We start from the raw sequence: 22,653 nt of genomic DNA on the forward strand, positions 1-22,653 counted from the left end.
CATAAAATAAAGCAAAAATAACCGAGGCTAACCAAAAATACCATTTGAAGGCAAAATGAGCCAGGTATAGTGGCTTAAGAGGCAGAGACAAGCAGATCTTTATCAGTTTGAGGCCAACCTGGTCTCCGTAGTGAGTTCTAGGCCAGCCAGAACTACGTGGTGAGACCCTTTCTTTTTTCTTACTCTGAGGCACAAGGAACCCTCTGCGTTCTTCACAGACAAACCTGAGCAACATAGCAAGAGCCTGTCTGTAAACACACCCAAACTAAACCATAAAATGCGCACTTACAGTTGGTAGAGATACTATCTATAAGGATATTTACTCTGGGAGAAATTTGGAGTATTAATTCCTGATCTGAAAATAGGGTTCCTGTTTGCATCATATTTGAAATGTCCTTTAAATCGTTTATGACCACTAACATAAAAGCTTACCATTGTCTGTGGAATTGATGCATAGTTTTGAACTCCCAGAACTTGGCTGAGAAAATTCTGTGAACAATTTCTTCCAACCCAAAGCATCAGCACCTGCAAACGGAAATACGCTGTTTTGAGAGACAGCCTATAGTGAGTCTGATACTCTTATCATTGCTTATGCTTTAGAAAGTCAAAGGATGAGCATGCCTAGTGAGACTGTACAGAGAACTACAAAACACTGGGAAACGGGAGATAGCAGGGAGAATGGTCAGTGCTGAAGCCAACCGTTAAGGAGGCTCAGCAGCCCTCTGAGCTCATAAGGCTGAGTCAATTCACTCACTGAGCCTGCATCCATGAGGAACGCGCCATCTCTGCTCAACTTCTCCACTGAGAGCTGAAGAATGGGGGGCTGAGGTATGGTTCTGTCATTGATGTTGAGAGCTCCCTGAAGGAGGCAAAGAATGAAGTGTTTAGATGCAGGTTAACATGCAGACAAGACACAGACACAGACACATAAGAGACACACACACACGCAGAGTCTAGTTAGGCAAGTCATCCCAGGGATCTGCTGCCTCGAATTTTGAGTGATAGAATGACAGGTGGGCCATGCCTGCCTTGTTTTTCATGTGGGTTCTGAACTCTGGTCCTCATGCTTCCACAATAAACATTTTATCCTTAGCCTCAGTACTTTTTTGGAAAAAGGGTCTGCTATAGCTCAGGCTGCCCTCAAACTTTTTATGTAGCTGAAGATGATCTTGAACTCCAGATTGTTCTGCCCCCTCCTCTAACTGCTGAAATTACTGGCATGGGGTACCACGCTCAGCTCTCTAGAGCCAGGGTTAAGTAACTAATACAATTAAATGAATTGACTTATAAGAGTTTGGATCGGGCTGGTGAGATGGCTCAGTGGGTAAGAGCACCCAACTGCTCTTCAAAAGGTCTGGATTTTCAAATCCCAGCAATCACATGGTGGCTCATAACCATCTGTAACAAGATCTGACGCCCTCTTCTGGAGTGTCTGAAGACAGCTACAGTGTACTTACATATAATAAATAAATAAATCTTAAAAAAAAAGAGTTTGGATCTTAAATAGGCAAGTAAGTTGCATAATAAACACGGAAAAATATGTGTATTAAACAAAGCCACTGTGACTCTAATAATTGAAATTAAACTCTGATCCTATTTATTTCTTAGTTGTATAGCTAGAAGTTAATGGCAGGTGTTGTCTATCACTTGCCACCTTATTCTTTGAGACAAGCTCTCAATGAACCTGGAGCTTGCTGGCCAGCAGGTCCCTGGGATCCTCCTGCCCCTGCTTCCCCAGTGCAGATTCATGGTGTCATATTCTGGGGAACTAACTCAGGTCCTCATGCTTGTGCAGCAAAGCACTTTACCCACAAATCATCTTTCCAGCCCATTCCCATCTTTAGTTTTTTGAGACCAGATCTTTAAGTACAGGCTGGTTGCCAGCTCCCTATGTAGCTAAAGAGAACTTTGAATTTCTTTTCTGATCCTCCTGCCTCCATATTCCAAGAGTTGACAATGTAGGTGTGAACCACCATGCTAGGTGAATGCCAGGGTGAAGAGTGAACCCAGGCTTCATGCATGCTAAGCGAGCATTCTACCAACTGGGCTGTTATATCCTTTAAAGAAAGGGTCTCCTGTTAGCCAGACAGGCCTGGAACTCTCTTTATAGCTGGGGCTGGCCTTGAACTCTTGACCCACCTTGCAAGCGCTAGGATTATCGGTGCCACCAAGCTTGACTTTGGTTTTAAAAATTAAATTGAAAAATATAATATAAAGTGAACAGATAAGTGACATTAATGAAATACAACTAATAATGGATTAATCAAGTCTTTCTCTTTTTTTTCTTTCCGCCTATGTATGTAGCCCTGGCTGTCCTAGATCTTGCCATGTAGACCAAACTGGCATGAACTTATAGAGATCTGCCTGCTTCTGCCTCCCAAGTGTTAGGATTAAATGTGTGAACTACTCCAGCAATTTTGTTTTCTTGGATTTTACAAATATAGTGTGGTTTTGTATTTATTCTTAGAGTTTTTGAATTTTGTTTCTGAGGCATGGACTAATTTCAAACTCATGAGCTCAAGTGATCCTCTTGTTTTAGTCAAAGTTTTTTGAACTATAGGAATAAGCCATTTAGGTATAGTCCAGTAAACTAAAAAGTTAAACAAACATTAGGAACGATTGGTAAGAGCCTTCTGTGCTGGCTATCTTATGTCCACTTGGCACAAGCTAGAGTCATTTGAGAAGAGAAAACCTTAACTGAGAAAATGCCCCCACCAGATTGGCATTTCCCTCAATTAGTGAGTGATGTGAGAATAGCATGTTGTGGGCAGTGCCCTGGGGCAGGATCTTTCCTGTCCAATTACATTAAAATATTAGTGCAGCAGGAAGCCTGTGATTGGACAGGGAAAAGGGAGGCAGAACGAAGAGTTGCAGGGACAGAGAGCAGATGAACAGGAAGATCCTGATCCCACGTGGGTTTAAATAGCCACAGGTGGTTATAAATATCACATAGTGTACTGGCTAATTTTGTGTCAACTTGACACAGCTGGAGTTATCACAGAGAAAGGAGCTTCAGTTGGGGAAATGCCTCCATGAGATCCAACTGCGGGGCATTTTCTCAATTAGTGATCAAGGGGGAAGGGCCCCTTGTGGGTGGGACCATCCCTGGACTGGTAGTCTTGGGTTCTATAAGAGAGCAAGCTGAGCAAGCCAGGGGAAGCAAGCCAGTAAAGAACATCCCTCCATGGCTTCTGCATCAGCTCCTGCTTTCTGACTTGCTTGAGTTCCAGTCCTGCATCCTTTGGTGATCAAAAGCAGTATGGAAATGTAAGCCAAATAAACCCTTTCCTCCCCAACTTGTTCTTGGTCATGATGTTTGTGCAGGAATAGAAACCCTGACTAAGACACATAGGGATAGAATAATTGAGATAACTTGTCTGATCTAGGTGGGCAGCTTGTATCATTATCATTTGGCCCTGAAATTATTGTGTGGGCATCTTGTGAATTGAGAATTTATTGATATACATAAATCTTTTTTAAAAAGTCAGATTTATGTAAGTACACTGTAGCTGTCTTCAGATACTTTTTCTTCTCTCTCCAGCCCTGCTTGCTCTGGCCCAAAGATTTCTTTCTTTGTTATATATAAGTACACTGTAGCTGTCTTCAGACACCCCAGAAGAGGGCATCAGATTTCATTACAGATGGTTGTGAGCCACCATGTGGCAGCTGGGACTTGAACTGGGGACCTTCGGAAGAGCAATCAGTGCTCTTAACCTCTGAGTTAGCCACCTCTCCAGCCTTCTAACTCTGACTTGTTAGGTATAAGCTTCTAGAGTTTTGTTTCTACTGGGTTGCTGGGTGTTGAGGTGGCTGACTGCTGGGTGGATGGTCATTGCGTTGCCTGTGGCTGTCATGGCAGCAAAGGGAAGGGAACTCAGGAGCTCTGGCCCTGCTGGAGAGTTGGTGGGAAGAGAGTAGATGGATGAAGCGCAGGAACTTGGTGGTTCTTTTTAAATATTTTCCACAACAGTGTCCCCCTGTCTTGGCGTGTGTAAGAAGCCTGACTGGGCAAGCCATAAAGAAACCTGTATACAGCACCCTCCATGGCTTTTCCATCAGTTGCTTCCTTGCATTCCTGCCCTAACTTCTTTGATGATGAACTATGAACTATATGCTAAAAGAAACCCTTTCCTCAAAGTTGTCTTTGGTCATGGTGTTCTATCACAGCAATAGACACGCTGAGACACCTTGTATAGTATATCTGTATCTTTAAATTTCAAATTAGAAAAAGAGATAGTATGTCTTAGAAAACCTAAAGTTAATATTTTTAGCAATATCCCTAAAAATCAAAATTTCTGTACATTTACCTAGAAAAAACAAACAAACAAGGGATTAGGTAACAAACTCTCATTTCTGTACTGAATATAATGAGGCTTAACATTTTTCAGAAGAAGCCACAGAACAGGGAGCTGGTCTTACCTCATCTGAGAGGTTGTCAACTCTATACAAACTGGGATGTGTTGTGAGCATGAGGTGAACCAATGGCTGGTTTTTCACTTGACACATGGCAAAAATTCGTTCATCTAGACGTACACTTGTCCCAGTCTGGAAAGATTTCTATAATAAAACAACCCCCCCCCCCCCAACATTAGAAAAAGACAGAGTTTTGTAAATGTCAATTGCTAAAAGATTATCATTAGACAAAATTAGTAAATTTATCATTAATTATTTTATCTTCGAAGAAGTCATTACCCTGTAGCCTCATTGGAAGTCTCAACTAGACAATACTTGACCACTGCTAAGTCATCGATCTTCCTGGTGTCTGTTTCCTCACTGCTAGGCCAGGACTAACTGCAGTGACTGTGATGGAGCTGAGAAGCCTGGGAAGGATGGGACCTTGGCGACAAGATAAAGGTATACATGACATAGCAAAAAGACCCCAGCAAGTGTGCCATGTCTGCTGGATGGTAATTGTTTCTTCCACAACGAGAGACATTAAAACTCAGACAATACAGCAGATCCCACAGCCTCTGAAGCAGGGTGGTACCACACGAGGACAGCGGCACAGCAGAGCTGAGGCTGGGACAGTTTTACTGCTGTAGTAGCTGCACTCAGGCTGGCGAAGCTCTGAGTGAGGGTTAGTGTCCCAGTTGGTGGAGAGGAATACAAGAGGCAGAGAACAATGAATATTCACAGACTGAGTGTGACTAGAGTGCCTTCCACAGGCAGGTTCAGGTGAACTGAGGCACCCGCAGGAAGCAAGAGTGTTTAATAACAGCAGAGCTTCAGTCTGTCACATGTCACTCACTGATGCTCTGTGTCGGGTGCTCCCCTATGGTGACTTTCCCAAAGAACCCAGACTAGCTTTTATGCCCAGGACACTGCACTCATGGGGCTGCCCTAGAACAGGCTGCCCTGGAACGAGTCTGGGCAATTGTGTTCAGTGATGTCTCTCCCATCCCCCTACAGCATGCAGCACACTGTAAGCACTCAGATGTGTTGAAAGCCGGTGGCCTCGTTCATCACAGAGGCTTTTTTGGCATGCCACGAGAAAAATGTTAGTGAATTATTTCACCTGTTAGTATTAAATAAATAGGGCCTGGAGAGATGGCTCAGTGGTCAAGAGCACTGGTTGGTCTTGTAGAGAATTCAGATTCAGTTCCCAATGCCCACAGAGTGGCTCACAACCATCTGTAACTCCAGTCCCAGAAGATCTGATGTCTTCTGGCCTCCACAAGCACTAGGCACGCTTGCAAGCAAAACACCCAGACACATAAAGTAAAATAAATTTAAAACAAAGTATAAAACAAATAATCACTGCTTTTTTTTCTTTTTTTTCCCGAGACAGGGTTTCTCTGTGTAGCTCTGGCTGTCCTGGAACTCACTCTGTAGACCAGGCTGGTCTTGAACTCAAAAATCCACCTGCCTCTGGCTCCCAAGTGCTGAGATTAAAGGCGTGCGCCACCACTGCCCGGCAATTACTGTATCTTATAGGTGAAATAATGCACTTACATCTTTTTCATTTACTGTTATTACATACTAGGTGCTGTGATTAAATAATGAATAAAAAAGACAAAAACCTTTGTATTCATGGTTTATTTCCTAAAAAAGGAGAAATAAAGGAGAATGGGAAAATATATTCAAGATGTAGAGGTAGGTGGATCTTTGTGAGTTCAAGGCCAGCCTAGTCTACAAAGTGAGTTCAAAGACAATGAGGGCTACACAGTAAGACCTTGTCTCAACAACAAAAAAAGGAAAAATAATAGATCAACAAACTGTGGTCAGTGATAACTGACATAGAAAAGATGTAGGAGGCAAGAGGAACAACAGTGTCACAGTGCTGCATGATGGGAAGGGATGACAGTGCTGTATGTCTTACAGCGTGTGTGTGTGTGTGTGTGTGTGTGTGTGTGTGTGTGTGTGTGTGAGGGAGGGGAGATATCAAGGATGGCAGGCCATTAAAAAAGGCTTCCAAGAGAAGATCTTGGATTGCTAAATGTTAAAACTTGAATACTTTGGTAATTTCTGTGACTTGAGTAAAGAAGTTAGAACTGGGCTGGCAAGATGACTCAGCAGAAAGAGGCATCTGTGACACCATACGTATGCTGTGGCACGTACACACCACTCTCCACACACACTGTACATGTAGGATTCATCTTGTCGAAGTGGTCCCACTGTGCCCTGAGCAGTACCTCTCCATCCCTCACACTCCCAGTGTCTAAGGGCCGTCACTTGGCTATGAGTCTGTGTGCTCACTTTTAAGCTTCCAGTGTGAATGAAAACATGCAGCACATGCGTGGCTTCTTAGACCAACACTACAACTTCCAGTTCTTTCTTTGGTTCATTTAAATTTGTGGCCATATCACTGAACTGTTGGTGAGTGAGGCACTTACATTAAACTAGTTATTCATAAATGTCTTTGGCTATAAATCCCTCCAATGCTCCTGTAAGAGACAGGGTTCCCATTCTCAGAATATTTTGCTGGTCTAAAGCTACTTATACAATATTTAAGAGTTCAATAAAAAGCTTTTCAACATTCTTAGTGTGGCAGTCTGAGTTTTCTTACCTGTTTTAGGAGAGCCAACACAAAAAGTGGGAAAAGCCTCAAGGAGAAAGGAACCATGAGGCCTGGCTGCTGGCCACTCAGGACTGAAGAGCGGTAAGCTGACAGAGAGTCAATGACAGCGTTTACCAGAGCATCCCGGGCATCACTCAGGCTGGCAGTCACGGACCTGTCAACAGCTAGTGAGATGAGGGCAGGACAAAAAGAGAGACAGGACACAGGCTTGGTGATTCGTCTAGGAAGAACAGAAGAGATCATTCATTCACGCACGCACGCACGCACGCACGCACGCTCGCTCGCACGAGGATAGCTTGCAGGAACTGGTTCTCATTATGTAAATTCAGGGGTTGAACTCAGGTAGTCAGCATGTTGGCAAGTAACACCTTTACCTGTAAAGCTATCTTGCTGGCCCAATTAAGAAAAAAAAATTTATTTATTTATTTATTTATTTATTTATTTTTTGAGATAGGGTTTCTCTGAGTAACAGCTCTGTCTGTCCAGAATTAGGCTGGCATCAAATTCACAGAGATCTGCCTGCCTCTGTCCCCGAGGTGCCCAGACATCCAGAGGCCCAGTGAACTGTTTTTCAGAGCAGCCTTAAGCAAGGTTATGAATGAACACATCTGTTCCTAAAAAACTGTTCCATAGCTGATCTTGAGATCAGGACGGAATAACGGCCCTGACCGTGTCCTGGCTTTTGTGCTATATATTTATACGAGGCAGTTTTTTCAGCATGGGTGATAATGAAGATATAATAGATCAACCCCAAGAAATGATGAAAATAACCCACAACCTTGATATCAAGCAGTTCAGCCACGAATTTTTTTTTTAAAGATTTATTTACTTATTATATGTAAGTATACTGTAGCTATCTTCAGACACCCCAGAAGAGGGTGTCAGATCTCATATGGATGGTTGTGAGCCACCATGTGGTTGCTGGGATTTGAACTCAGGACCTTTGGAAGAGCCGTCAGTGCTCTTACCCACTGAGCCATCTCTCCAGCCCTCAGCCACGAATTTTTATGTAAAAATAAAATAAGCACAGTGATCTCATTAATATATAATTTGCTTTTGTATTTACTAAATGGAGAAACTATGAATATACCAAGTCATAAAGTTTCTTTATGATTCATTATCAATAACTGTTTGATTTGTATACCTGTACACTTGGGCTGCATAAAATACTTTTGGGTGCAGAGGGTCAGTTGTTAAGATGCGGCTGTTTAGGAAGCCGTCTTTCACATGTTGTTATCCACGTCAGAGCCCGAAAAGCATTAGCAACATCTCCAGCAAGTGCTCGCACTACACAGTATATGAGTTGGTTATGTGAGGGGCTGAGACGTGGCATCGCAGTTAGGAGCACTAACTGTTGCTGTTGCAAAGGACTTGGGTTTAGTTCCCAACATGGACATGGCAGCGTGCAGCCATCCTTAACTGTAGTTCTAGGTTCCATGTCCTCTTCTGGCCTCCTTGGGCACCAGGCACACAAATATGCACAGATACACATATAGGCAAAACACCCAGAAACATAAAATAGAAATAACTTTAAAATGCATTTTTATTCTTTTATATTTATAATCTTTAAAAAGAACTTTCAGAAGAAAATATTGGATATTTAAAAAAGATGGTTATTTAAGTCCAATGTAGACAAATAAACAGGAAATCACTTAATGGTGGCTTAGTCAGTGAGGGTGGAAGGAAGCACTAACTGGACATGACATTCTTTGGGGTGATAAAAATGTTCTAAAATTAGACTGTGATGATGGCTGTACAGCCCTGTAAACTTATAAAAATGATAGAATTATACAATTAAAAAGGGTGAAATCCCTCTAATACATGATTATGCCTCCATAAAGCTCAAGTAACACAGGCACATGAGCTCAGCGGACCTTTCTGTTGAAACAGACAAAAGCATTCTTACGTCAAAACCTTTAAGGTACCAACTTCAGGTAGAGCAAAAATATATGTATGTGTTAGGTGGGATGATGTGGAAAACATTTAAAGCAGTAACAAGTCTTACCCATATTGGCTAATAACCCTGAAATTGCTTGCACATCAGCTCCAAGAAAGACTTCATTCAGGGTAGAAACTACCGGCAAACACAAAGTATGGACACGAATTCTTCTTTCACCTTTAGGGGGTAAACATAATAGCTACTTTTTAAAAGAGGTTATGTTAAAGTCACTTCTTTTTTCTTTTCCTTTAAAAAAATATTCATCAGACAATCACTTTGCTTATAGATTTGCTATTTGTGCACAGAGATCAGAGGATAATGTCTCCAGAGTTGGCTCTCTCGCCATGTGCATTCCAGGGATTGCATTTTGAGCCCAGGCTTGGTGACAGGCACCTTTACCTGCTGAACACCCTGCCAGCCCTGAAAACCAGTGCTTTCTTTCTTTCTTTCTTTTTTATTTATTTTTTTATTTTTTTAAATTTATTTATTTATTTATTTATTTATTAAATGTTTTATTTATTTATTTATTATATGTAAGTACACTGTAGCTGTTTTCAGACACTCCAGAAGAGGGCACCAGATCTCATTTCGGATGGTTGTGAGCCACCATGTGGTTGCTGGGATTTGAACTCAGGACCTTCAGAAGAGCAGTCAGTGCTCTTAACCGCTGAGCCATCTCTCCAGCCCTNATTTATATGAGTACACTGTAGCTGTCTTCAGACACACCAGAAGAGGGCATCAGATCTCATTATGAGTGGTTGTGTGCCACCATGTGGTTGCTGGGGATTGAACTCGGGACCTCTGGAAGAGCAGTCAGTGCTCTAACCCGCTGAGCCACCTCTCCAGCCCCAAACCACTGCTTTCTTAACTGAGAACCAAGAAGGTCATATAGGAAGCAAATACCCAAGAGTATCAGAAAAAAGTTTCAAGTTTTATATTTTAACTATGAAACTCTTCTTCTTCAAGTTATTTTTAATAGACAGGAGAAATTGTAGTTGACAGCTGATAAGGTGCTAGTTTTTCTTCTCTCCCTCCTGAAAAGGATCAATATAGAGCCCAAGCAGGCCTTCAACTCATACTCCTACTCCCTCAGCTACCAGAGTGCTAAGAGCAGAGAACCACACAACTATGTCTAGGCCTAACTAATCTGCCTTTTAAAAAAGATTTTAGGTCAGGTGTGGAGATGCATGCCTTTAATCTGAAACTCAGGAGGCAGAGGTAGGCAGATCTCGAGGTGACCCTGGTCTACAAAGAGTCCAGGCCAGTCAGGACTATTACACAGAGAAACCCTGTTTCAAAACTCTACACCACCCTAGAAAAAAAGATGCATTTATTTTTATTTTGAGTATTTTGCCTGCATGTATGTCTATGTACCATGTTTGTGCTTGGTGCTGGAGAGATGGGATACCTTGGAACTAGAGTTAGAGATGGCTGTGAGCTGCCTTGTGGGAGCTAGGAAACAAACCTGGGGCCTCTTAGTGTGCCAGTCAGAGTTTGAAGAATCAAATTCCCTTAAGTGCTGAGCTACCTCTCCAGCATCAGTTTTGTTTGTTTGTTTGTTTGTTGTTTTTTTGAGACAGGGTTTCTCTGATTAGCCCTGGCTGTCCTGGAACTCACTCTGTAGACCAGGCTGGCCTTGAACTCAGAAATCCGCCTGCCTCTGCCTCCCGAGTGCTGGGGTCAAAGGCGTGCGCCACCACGTCCAGCTCCAGCCCCAGTTTTATATATATTAAAAAATATTTTTAGACTTATTTCTTTTTTGTGTATGAATATTTTACCTGCATGTATGTATGTGCACCATGTATGTGCCTAGTGTCCTCAGAGATCAGAAGAGGGCAATGGATCTCTTAGAAATGGGAGTTATGGGTGGTTGTGGACTGCTGTGTGGGTATTGGGAACTGAACCAAACTAGGGTCTTCTACAAGAGCAGCAAGTACTTTAAACTGCTGAGCTATCTCTCCAGCCCTCAATTTTATATATATATATTTTTATTTGATTGGTCTTTGCTTTGTTTAGAGGTAGGGTCTCACTAGGTAGCTCTAGCTTTCCTGGAACTCGTTACATAGACTAGACTGGGTCATACTCATAGAGATCTGCCTGCCTCCCAAGTGGTGGGTTTGAAGGTTGTGCGTGCCACCATGCCTGGCTTATATTTTCTAATAGAGGAATTTTTTTTTAAATTAGTATCTTACTACTTTTACTTTGGTAATCATAAGAGCAATCTATGGGTAAAAAAAGCAACATGAAAGCCTTTGGGTTTGGTTGCAGACACTTAGGGAATGACTGGATCTTTGATAGCCACAGCTATAGGTATCTTGTTTTCCTTTATCTCCTGTAACTGTTTCTCAGCACGACTGGATTGTTAGCATTTGCTTCTATGTCCATTCATAAAGAGGTGCGGATTTTGCTCTTAATGGTCTTGGAACCCTTTTGCATTCATCATTAGCATTTTCAAAGCTAAAATTTCAATTAAGAGTATTGGGGACGGTCCAGGCAGTCAGCTCAGCTCTGTCATGTCTATAGTTTTGGAAGCTGCAGTCAGTCCTGTGCTTCCTGTATGCTCATGTAATACTTATTCCTTCTCAGGTCTCTAATGGGGTTGAAGACTAGACAATTAGTCTCACAATTAAACTTAAGTTGCTTAACGTTTAAAGAAATGTTTTAAGTTTAAGATTTTTTAAGTTAACAATACAAATTATGATAAAAATTGATTTAAATTCAGAACTCTGAACTCACCAGGATAGGATAGATAATAAAATACTTTCTCCTGAGTTGCTGAATACAAACAAACTGGAATTTTGAATGTAACTCTTACTTAATACCTTTCATAATTGTTCCTACTGTATGTTGTTTATTATTATTAAAAGAGAACCTTTTTATTTAGGCAAAAAAGGAGAACTTTTGAGGTAAGGAATGTTGCTATGCATTGTAATGCTAAATACTAGTCCTCGTTGTACCCAGGGCTGAGGAAATTCTCATGTAGACCCAAGTGATGCTGCGTCACCTTATCCCTCCAAGTTAGCCCCAATCGGAGTAAAGATGCCTACACTACAGCCCATAGCTGGGCAGGAGAGAGGTAGGTGGAGTTTCAGTACCAGGGCTACACATCTGTTGAGAAGCTAGGTCTCCGCTGGATGTAGTGGAATATGCCTTTAATCTCAGGACTTGGGAAGCACAGGCAGGTGAATTTCTATGGGTCTGAAGCTAGCCTGGTCTATACAGTTAGTTCCAGGCCAGCCAGAGCAGAGCATAGAAATTCTGTATTTAAAAAAAAAAAAAAAAAAAAATCTAGAGGGTAGGTATCATGTTTTTTGTGATAATAAATGCAAACAAAACTTACCTTTACTTGATGTATATAAGAGTGCTGACTGGAAAGAAACCAGCTGAGTGTCAGTGAGACTTTCTTCTACTGACATCTGTACTGCGTACCCAGCATCTGGGTTTACATTGGGAAGAGACAATAAGTCTGTAGAACGAACGAAGAAGTTCCCATGGAAGGTATGAATGGAAAGACCTAGAATAAAAAATTACCACCCTGATTGTTATGTGCTTACTTATGCTATTTCATCCTCCTCCTTTATCAGAGAGTAAACAGCTTAAAGAAGACGGAGCACTCAGTGACGCTGAGGGGCAGCAGGCATCTCCTTAAATAATAGTGAGAAACATTTTTAGAAATCTTTTTGGAAGCCAGGCATGGTGGCGCACGCCTTAATCCCAGCACTTGGGAGGCAGAGGCAGGCGAATTTCTGAGTTCGAGGCCAGCCTGGTCTACAAAGTGAGTTCCAGGACAGCCAGGGCTATACAGAGAAACCCTGTCTCGAAAAACCAAAAAAAAAAAAAAAAAAAAAAAAACCCTTTTTGGAGGATACTGGCAGTATATACCAGCACTTTATTTTATCTTTAAAAGCTTATCATTGTTACATATATTCACTTAATTTGAGGGGAGAGGGACACCTGTGCACACCGCACACACATGTGGAAGTCAGAGGACAATGTACGGGGGTCTGTTCTCTCCTGCCATGTGGGTCCCAGGGGCTGAACTCAGGTTATCAGGCATGGCAGCTAGTCCTTTGCCGGCTGAGCGGTCTCTCTGAGATCAGCATCTTGATTTCATATTTAGTACACACACATACGCATGGCACACCCGGGCATTTTCTTTGGAGATTTGGCCCCTTTTTTAAAAAGCTGAAATAACCAACATAACATAAAATGTACCATTTTAATGTACACAGTTCAGTAGTTTTAAGTATATTCATAATATTCCCTATTTTTAAAGATTGTTATTATTTTAAATTCTGTACAAGCACGTGCCTGTGTGTGGGTTTGTGCATGTGAGTGCAGGAACCTACAGAGGGCACAGGCATCGATGCCCTGGAGCGGGGGTTACAGGGTGGTTGTGAGCCACAGTGTGGATGCTGGGAACATAACTTAGATCATCTGTAAGTGCAGTCTGTGCTCTGGACTGCTGAGCCATTTCTCTAGCCCTAATAGTTCCTATTTCAATAGTTTTTTCCCCTTTAATTGCATAGTGTATAATTTCACTTTTTAAAAAAAATATATTTACTTATTTCATTTATATGAGTACACTGTAGCTGTCTTCAGACACACCAGAAGAGGGCGTCAGATCCCATTACAGATGGTTGTGAGCCACCGTGTGGTTGCTGGGAATTGAACTGCTCTTAACCTCTGAGCCATCTCTCCAGCCCATAATTTCACATTCTAAAATTCAATGTATCTCTGCAGGGTAAATCCTGTAAGATAAATATTTTTTATCATGTACCCTCTATAAGGGAAAAAAAGTGTTCCCACCTTTGGTGCACCGGATCCTCATGACTGCCTCAAATCCAATCTTCCGAGTGAGGTACCTGTGTAGTTCCTTCTGTAGTTTCTGTACTTGCACTGGGTTGTGCTGGTGATGGTATGAGGGATAGTAATACACACTACCTGCTGAGTACCGAGAGATGCAGCCTGGAAGAGAACACACTCCTTTTAGACACCCCTTTATTTACTTGTGCATGGGACTCCATTATACATTTACTTTCAATTTTATTTTAAATTAGATGCACGGGTATGCTGGGTCTGTACGCATGAGTACCTACAGAGGCCAGAGGCATCAAGTTCTCTGGAGCTGGACTTACAGGCGGCTGGGAGCCATAATGTGGGCAACGTAATTCGGGTTATATTGTACACACACACACACACACACACACACACACACACACACACACACCCCAGCCTCTCAATACACTCCTCTAAAATAGTAACTACTAATACTTCACATCTAAGTAACTGTACACATTCTTCTCTAATGTCTCAAAGTACCACCAAAAAGAATATTCTACTCCTTCATAATAGTGCTACAGCAAGCAACTTCTTTATTTTCCTTACACTAAATTAAGAGTACAATGTCATGTGTAGTGCTGTATAATTTTACTCCCAGCACTTGGGAGCAAGAGTAAGAAGACCTCTATGATTTTTGGGGCTGGCCTGGTCTATATAGTGAGTTCTGGGATAGCCAGGGCTATGTAAAGAAACACTGTCTCATTTAAAAAAAAAAGTTGGGCATGGAGTGAGCTCCAGGATAGCCAGGGCTACAAAGGGAAACAGTCTCGAAAAACCACTAAGGAAAAAAAAAAAGGACAAGAGTTTTAATGTACACAGTTCACTAGTTTAAATACATTCATAATATTCCCTATTTTAAAAGACTATTATTATTTTAAATTATGTACAAGTGCATGCCTGTGAGTGGGTTTGTGCATGTGAGATTAAAAAAAGTACAGGTTTAATAGACTAAAGTGTCTGATAAAGTGACTGGTCAGCAGGTGACCAAACATGGCGGCACATGCATATGGTTTCAGTTACTTGAGAGGCTAAGGTGTGTTATGGTGGAGGGCGGGAATGATTGCTGAGGCCAAGATTTGGGTAACACTAAGACTCCATTTCATAAACAGAAAACTGGGCCAGCATGGTAACTGGGCCAGTGGGTAAAGGTGCCTTCCACCAAGCCAGACATCCTGAGTCTAAGCCTGGACCTAAGTGGTACAAGGAGACTCAACTCCTGTAGGACCTCCACATGTGCCCACATATATACATAAATAAATTAATATAAAAATTAATTTAAAACAAGAAAGAAAGCTAAAACAACAGTGACAACGATGAATAAGACTAACATTCCCAGAGAATAAAGCTTATCTTCACCTGCTTTTCTACTTAGAACACTGTTACAACATCATTCTGATATCTACTCAATAAAAATTCAAACAAACAAACAAAACATTAAATAGAAGTCACTGCTGGGTATGACTGCACAAGTCTGTAACTGCGGCACATGAGAAAAGGGAGCAGGAGAATCAGGACAGGAGGGACAGGAGGGACCCAGAGGAGTTCAAGGTCAGCACGGGCTACCTGAGACTTTGTCTCAAAACAACAACAACAACAACAACAACAACAACAACAACAACAGGAAGGGAGGGAGGGAGGGAGGGAGGGAGGGAGGGAGGGAAGAAGGAAGGAGGCAAGAACGTACCTAGAGAAGCCAAATCGGAATACTGTCCACTGAGAAGGAATAAGTCAACAGCTGCCTGCTGCCCAGAACAGTCCAAGGCTAATTTCTTATAGAAGTCAGTGGATGGTGTCAGATGTATTTCCTATTAATTGTAGAATATAAAGAGAAAATTTTAAATTCATCAAAAAAATAAATATATAGTTAGGCTAATACTTTAGTGCTAAAGTACTTATTGAAGGCTTATGTTTATTCTGTTTACTATTAAGAAGAAATACTTAAATAAAAAAAAGAAAACCTCCATTTCTTATAATAATTATTAATTTTGCCATAATAATTATATGAAAAGACAAAGGAAACCATTATTTACACTTTAGCCTAATACATTCTCCATCTGATGAGGACACGCTACTGATGCCACATGGCGGGTGTTTAGTTTCTCCATCTACAGAGAAACAGGAGCTAAGGCATCAGTAACTCAAGTGCACCCTCTCTATTCATAAGCATTAGGACTTAAGCTGTCTGGCCAGGAATGGCATGGGAACTATGTTATATGGTGGGCCTGCTTTTCTCTTAGCTTTTAGGAAACGCAAATTCCTAACCTCTTACACGAAAGGAGCTCAGAAGCAATCCCTGACTATCAGGCCGTTAGACTATCAAATTATGACCATTTTCTTTCTTTTTTATTTTTATTTGGTTTTTTTGAAACAGATTTTTTCTGTGTATACCTGGCTGTCCTAGAATAATTTACTCTGTAGACCAGGTTGGCATCAAACTCATAGATATCCTCCTGCCTCTGCCTCCCAAGTACTGGGATTAAAGGTGTGCACCACTACCTCCCAGCTCCAAATTATGACCATTTCTCATGGTCATTTTGGTTCCACTTTGCCCCTAGTAAATTCTCTTAGTCTTCCAGACTCTCTCATCAAAGCCAGGTTGAATTTCTAACAGCCTAAAATATTAAAGATGATAAAGCACAGATGTGTCAGGCAGGTATAGAAAATAATAGAACAGTTATATGGAAATACAAGTGAAACCCTTTACTCATTACTAACAGTCCCTCCACCTCACAGCTGAAAAATAACTCAAATGGAAACAAGTTCTCTGGTTAAAGGGACAGCTCCAGCCCAGCCCAGGCCATGCTCCTGGTGGTCTAACCTTAGCAGATGACCTTTGGTTGGGTTCCTCTCGTGGTTTCAGGGCTCCTACACCAAGCGTTGGGAGCTGTGTTTGGAAGACAGACATTCGACCACCAGTTGGTGACATCAGCTTAAATGCAGCCTGAAGTGCAGGGCCCAGGGCACTGTGCGTCTCCAGCGTCTTAGTAAACATCTGTGGCAGCGCTTTCAGTAAATCTTGGACAAGCTTGTGAAATAAGCAAGAAGACTCAAGAATGTTACAATAAAATTTTTTCCACAATATATCATTATTTAATATAATAGACAGGACACTGAATCATGATGATGGTCTGAGAATCTATGGACAGTACAATAAACAATGAAGTTGGTCAATGACAAGAAAGCCATTTTAAATAAACATTATAAATTGGCAAGCAAGACATCAAAATTGGGGCCTTACAGTTCTTGCACATGCAATAGTCTAGCAAGATTGTAAGTCCAGAATGTATGCAAAAGAACCATCACAATTTAGAAAATTATCTATTTTAATGCCATGATACATGGCTTTCTCTATCACCTTTACAAACTTTATTCTTTTAAGTTCCAAAGTGAGTTTAACTTTTTCCTGTTGCAAAATCTAAGATATCCAGTAACGATGCCAACTAGTAGTATTACTACAAAAGAAAAACAAAGTCAAAACCAACTGCCTATTTAAGTTAGGTTGTACAGATAAGAGAATTAATGGGGAAAAATACTTGGTGTTCCAGCAGTCTCCACTGCCAGCAGTGGAGAGCACAGACTTGCTAGTTAAATGTTACCCTACGGCATATATGCAGGTACAGGGTAGACAACATCCCCCCTTCAGACACATTCTGTTCACCTCTCACTGTATTATGTCATGGCAATTTCCAGGCAGGTAATAAGAGTTTCTTCTGAACTGACCCAATGACACTCTGTGAATCAGAAAAGCAAAAGCACTGAGAGTAGCCTGGCTATGTGCTTCCGCAGTGACCAGCAGTGTTCTTTCAGCAACCCTCCCTCTCCCCACACGGCCTGGCCTGCAGGACAGGCCTCCTCCGGGCGCTCTTCCCTTGGGAAGAGACTCGACTTCTGCTCCACCACAGAGAACCTGCTGCCTTAGAGTAAAAACAACCAGTACAAGGCTGACCTCATGAACTGTCCAGCTAATGAACGTAAATTAAGAGTAGATATAAAGTGCTACATAGCCTAAAATCATCAAAGGAAAGCAAAACTTAAAGTCCATTTCAGAAATATGCATTCAGTGTTACAGTAAAACATGGCAGGTAGGAAAGCACGCCTTACCTCTTTACTTTCATTTAAGTTTACTAGTAAGTTCTCTGGCATAGGTATAAAAACATCTGAAAGAGTAAAGAAGCATTCATTTTATTATTTATCTTTCCTTTTGATTTTTTTTCTTTTTTTAAAGATTTATTTATTTACTATATGTAAGTACACTGTAGCTGTCTTCAGACACTCCAGAAGAGGGCGTCAGATCTTGTTACGAATGGTTGTGAGCCACCATGTGGTTGCTGGGATTTGAACTCTGGACCTTCAGAAGAGCAGTCGGGTGCTCTTACCCACTGAGCCATCTCACCAGCCCCTTGATTTTTTTTTTAAGACAGGATTTTACTGTGTAGCCCTGAAACTCTTAAAGTAGACCAGTCTGCCCTAAAACTCACAGAGATCCACCTGCCTCTGCCTCCCAAGTGCTAAGATTAAAGCTGTGTGGTTATTATGCCTGGCCAAAGATACATTCTGAGTATGACAAAGACAGCTGTGGGGTTGGAGAGATGGGTCAACAGTTACGATCACTAGCTGTTCTCCTAGAGGACCCAGGTTCAGTTGCCAGCACCCACGTGGCTCACAGCTATCTGTAATTCCAGTTCCAGGGCATCCAACAGTACGTTCTGGCATAACTCTGAAGGCATTTAACAGATCATACAGCGAAGCTTTATTTTTATCTGAAGTGATAATTTACTAATGTTTTTGTCGTGTAGGCAAGGCTTCTCCCTAAAGGAAACTGCACAGCAGTGCCCCTACTAATGGTACCGCAGAAGCGGTGAAGGCACGCCATCACCTCAGGTGAGCCTCTTAGAATAGCCACTCTTTCATTTTCTTGTTAGGTAGTGGTTTTTGTTGTTGTTTGTTTGTTCAATTTTTTAATGCCCACATGCTGTGTATGCTGTGCATGGGGGGTGGGGTGGGCTGTAAAAGATAGTTTAGAGTAGCATCTTCAGAAATACCATCCACTTCCTTTGAATCAAGATCTTTCATTGGCCTGGAGCTGACCAATTAGGCTAGACTGCCTGGCCAGCAAAGCCCAGGGATCTGCCTGCCTGCCTTTCAAACCTGGGATTCCAAGTACACCACCACTTCTGATGTTTTTTATGTGAGTTTGTGTGGATTCTGGAGGTGGGAACAGGTGCATAGGCTTGCAAGGAAGCACTTTCCTGACAGAACTAGCTCCTTAGCCCCTCATTTGGCTCTGAGACAGGTTCTTACTAGGTAGCCCAAACTGGCCTGATCATCTTCCTGCTTCTGTCGTCTCCCTAGTGCTGAGAACACAAGGATATACTACAATGTCCAGCTTACAAAACACTGGTAAAAGGAAAAGAATAACTCCTGCTCAAGGCCAACCTAGTGTGCATGAGATCTTGTCTGAAAACAAAAATGTTTTATTAATTTTTAGGACCTTCATAAAATTCCTTACTTTTTGCTAAGTGAGAGAATGAACATGTAAATTCCTTATAATTCTTCATGCACACATACCCTCTTCCTAGTTTGATTTCATCAGAGAAAAGGAATTTAATTCCTAAGAAAAATATATTTGAATTTATTCTCCATATTAAATTTATTATTAGGGTTGGAGTTACATCCCAGTAGGTTAAGAACATTTGTTCTTCCAGAAGATGCTAATTCAAATCCTAGCACCCATGTCAGGAGCTTACAACTGCCTGTAACTCCAGTTTTAGGGGATCCAGTGACTCGATACTTTTGGTCTGACATTAGCAGACAGAGACACATTCATGGATAAAATAAATAAATTAAAAAAAAAAACAACAAAACTTATTATCAGGGGCTAGAGAGATACCTCAGAAGTTAAGAGCACTTCCAGAGGTCCTGGATTCAATTCCCAGCAACCCAACCATCTGTAACGGGATCTAATGTCCTCTTCTGGTGTGTCTGAAGACAGCTACAGTGTAGTCATGTAAATAAAATGAATACACCTTTTAAAAAATTCATTATCAGATACATAATTACAAGTATTTTCCCCACACTATGGGCTGTTTTCCTTTCTACATAGACTATTCCCTGGTAAACTGGTATTTTTTTTTTTTCTTTTTTTCCAGTTTTAGGGACTAAACCCAGGGCCCTGCATATGTGAAAGGAGCATTCTATTTCCTAATGAGATCCCAGCCACCTCGCCTTTTAAGACAGGGCTTTACTATGTACTTCAAATTTCTACGATAGCTCCCAAAGGCTTGTATTACAGGTATATGCTACCATACTCATTAAAAGTTTACTTTTGTTTTTGAGACAGGGTCTCACATATTCCAAGCTGTCACTGAACTTTCTATGTAGCTGAGGATGAACTTGAACTTTGATCCTTCTGCCTTTAAAAACAAAAATCAAAAAACCAAACAAAAAATCAAAATAAAAAATAAAAAACAGGGCTTTACTATGTAGGCCCAGCTGGCCTGGAACTTGCTGTGTAGAGCAAGCGGGGCTGGCCTTGAACTCAGTGATCCTGCTGTGTCAGCCTTCCGAGTGCTGGGATTTACAGGTACTATCACTGACCGCCACAGTTACCATGCATGGCTTTATGAATGTCTGATAAGCACTCACTACTGAGCCTCTGCAGCCTCTCAGATAGGTTACTTGTGTCTGTCTGTGTGCAACAGGGGGAGAGGCACAGCATGCATCTGGAGGTCGGAACACAGCTTGCAGGAGGCCATTTTCTCCATCTGCTTATGTGGGTTCCGGGGTCAGGCTCAGGTCAGGAGCCTGCTTTACCTAGTGAGCCAACCTGCCAGCCCAGTGAAAACTTTTAGTATTGATAAAAACCAATGCTGTGGTTTTGCTTTTCCCTCTAACTGCCTGTATCTTGGGTGTGACTTGTAGGAAGTCATCAGAGAACTGCCTCTGTCTCCCTGGTGGTGGAGTTAAAGGTGCTTGTCACCATTGCCTGGCATATTTTTAACTCTTAAATTTACTTTCTTTTTTTTTTGTTTTTTTTTGTTGTTGTTGTTGTTGTTGTTGTTTTGTTTTGTTTTGTTTTTTGAGGCAGGAGCTCACTATTTATCCCTGGCTGCCCTGGCACTCAGAATGGACGTGAGGTTGGCCTTAGGCTGTAGTGGGTTTCCTGTCTCTTCCCAGTGTGGGGATTACAAGCATGTGCTACCACCATATTTGGCTTACTTCATTTTCTTCAAACAGTCTAAGCTCACTCTTTTTCATGTCAGTTTTCCCTCACCAATTAGCCTTGACATAATAAATTATTGACTGTTTCCCAGGGTCTGCATTTGAGCTTCATCGTCTATCTTTCATCCCATGTCAGTGATGAACGTCCTTTGCTATCTATGTGGCACAGGCAGGAGCTCTCCCACACAGTGACACCCACAGCCCTCAGGTACTTCAAAGGGGAAGACACAGATACATCTCCCCCGAGTTCTAACATCAAGCTGACATTATTTCCTTGCTCAGCAATCATTTCTCCTCTGTCAGCCTACTGGTCCCTGATAAAATGAGACTGGACTTAAAGACTCCCATAACCCCAACAGTCTAATAACTTTCTACTCAGGACTTCTCAGCCTGGCCCTGTGGTGCACACAAGTTTAAGGCCAGCCTGGGCTATTCAGTGGGTTTAGCTCTGAAAACAAAACAAAACAAAACAAAACAAAACAAAACAAAACGATTTCTCTTTATTATACTAGAGTCATGCCACACATTCCTGACACATCAAAGACCTCAGGAAACATTTCTGAAAGGGACAACTCTTCAGGAAGTTGAGTGAGTTTGAGTATAACACATACCGTCAATATCTGAAACTATTAGCATCTGAGGCTGGGAGAGACCTTCCTGAAGACTGTAGAAATGGATAGTGCTATCAAATGTTATGAAACCGATTTTTGTCCTAGTGTTGCCAGGAAGCCTAGAAACAAATTCACAAAAAAGTTTTAATCATTGTTCACACACACACACACACACACACACACACACACTCACAAACACACACACACACATTCTCTCTCTTGGTGTCACATGTAAGCACGCACTGTAATAGTACAGAGAGTGGCCCAGCATACACAGGTGCTTACAGCAGCCAAGGTTTACCTGCTATGAAAACACCCTCTTCAAGTGAAAGCAAAGAGCCAATAAAAAGCAGAAAAACTGTAGCTGTTTAAAATCAGCTACTTCTATAATAAATGTGCAAATATTTTTTTTAGTATATGTGAGTCTTTTAAAAACCTTGAAAATATGTACAAAACTGGGCCCAAATTCAAGTTATTTTATAAAGAATACTTGGGGCTGGGAATTTAGCTCAGTGGTAGAGAACTTAGCAGACAGGTATAAGACTCTGGGCTCAGTCTCCAACATCACAGGAAAAAGAATGCTTCAAAAAAAAATTGTGATATAGCATTTTAAACTGCATTGCAGGGGCTAGTGAGATAGCTCAGTAGTTAAGAACACTGGCTGCTCTTGCAGAGGACCCAGTTCGAGTCCCAGAACCCACATGATAGCTTACAACTGTCTGTAATTCCAGTTCTAGAGGACTGAATGTTCTCTTCTGACCTTCTCTGCTACCAGGCACACATGTGGTGCACATACAAACATGCAGGCAAAACACTTATTAAAAAAAAAAAAAAAGAAAGAAAGAAAATTAAATACAATGTAAATTTAGCTACTACCTCTATTTAAAACAATTACACAAACCTGTTCTATTATTTAATGCCTTTAAGAACAAAGAGGATCAGAAGTATCTTTTAAAGGACCCAACATACAGAACAAGATTTCTTAGTGGAAAGAAACAAGCTTCCAGCCTTTTTCTTTTTTT

General features: G+C 41.5%; 1 protein-coding gene across 2 annotated transcripts in view; it reads right to left on the bottom strand.

Annotated features, from left to right (window-relative positions):
- Sec24a (SEC24 homolog A, COPII coat complex component) overlaps positions 1-22,653 on the bottom strand; it is a 64,073-nt gene that overhangs the window by 7,161 nt on the left and 34,259 nt on the right. For both annotated transcript variants that reach the window (XM_021212010.2, XM_029546085.1), the window contains exons 11-21: positions 21,632-21,750; positions 17,901-17,956; positions 16,618-16,824; positions 15,484-15,604; positions 13,767-13,925; positions 12,298-12,471; positions 9,024-9,134; positions 7,007-7,182; positions 4,420-4,557; positions 755-859; positions 433-525 (exon numbers count right to left, since the gene is read on the bottom strand). In XM_021212010.2, the coding sequence (XP_021067669.1) occupies positions 433-525; positions 755-859; positions 4,420-4,557; positions 7,007-7,182; positions 9,024-9,134; positions 12,298-12,471; positions 13,767-13,925; positions 15,484-15,604; positions 16,618-16,824; positions 17,901-17,956; positions 21,632-21,750 (1,459 nt within the window). The remainder of the gene's footprint in view (positions 1-432; positions 526-754; positions 860-4,419; positions 4,558-7,006; positions 7,183-9,023; positions 9,135-12,297; positions 12,472-13,766; positions 13,926-15,483; positions 15,605-16,617; positions 16,825-17,900; positions 17,957-21,631; positions 21,751-22,653) is intronic.

The sequence above is a fragment of the Mus pahari genome, chromosome 14 (genome assembly GCF_900095145.1).
Source record: "Mus pahari chromosome 14, PAHARI_EIJ_v1.1, whole genome shotgun sequence".
Lineage (NCBI taxonomy): Eukaryota > Metazoa > Chordata > Mammalia > Rodentia > Muridae > Mus > Mus pahari.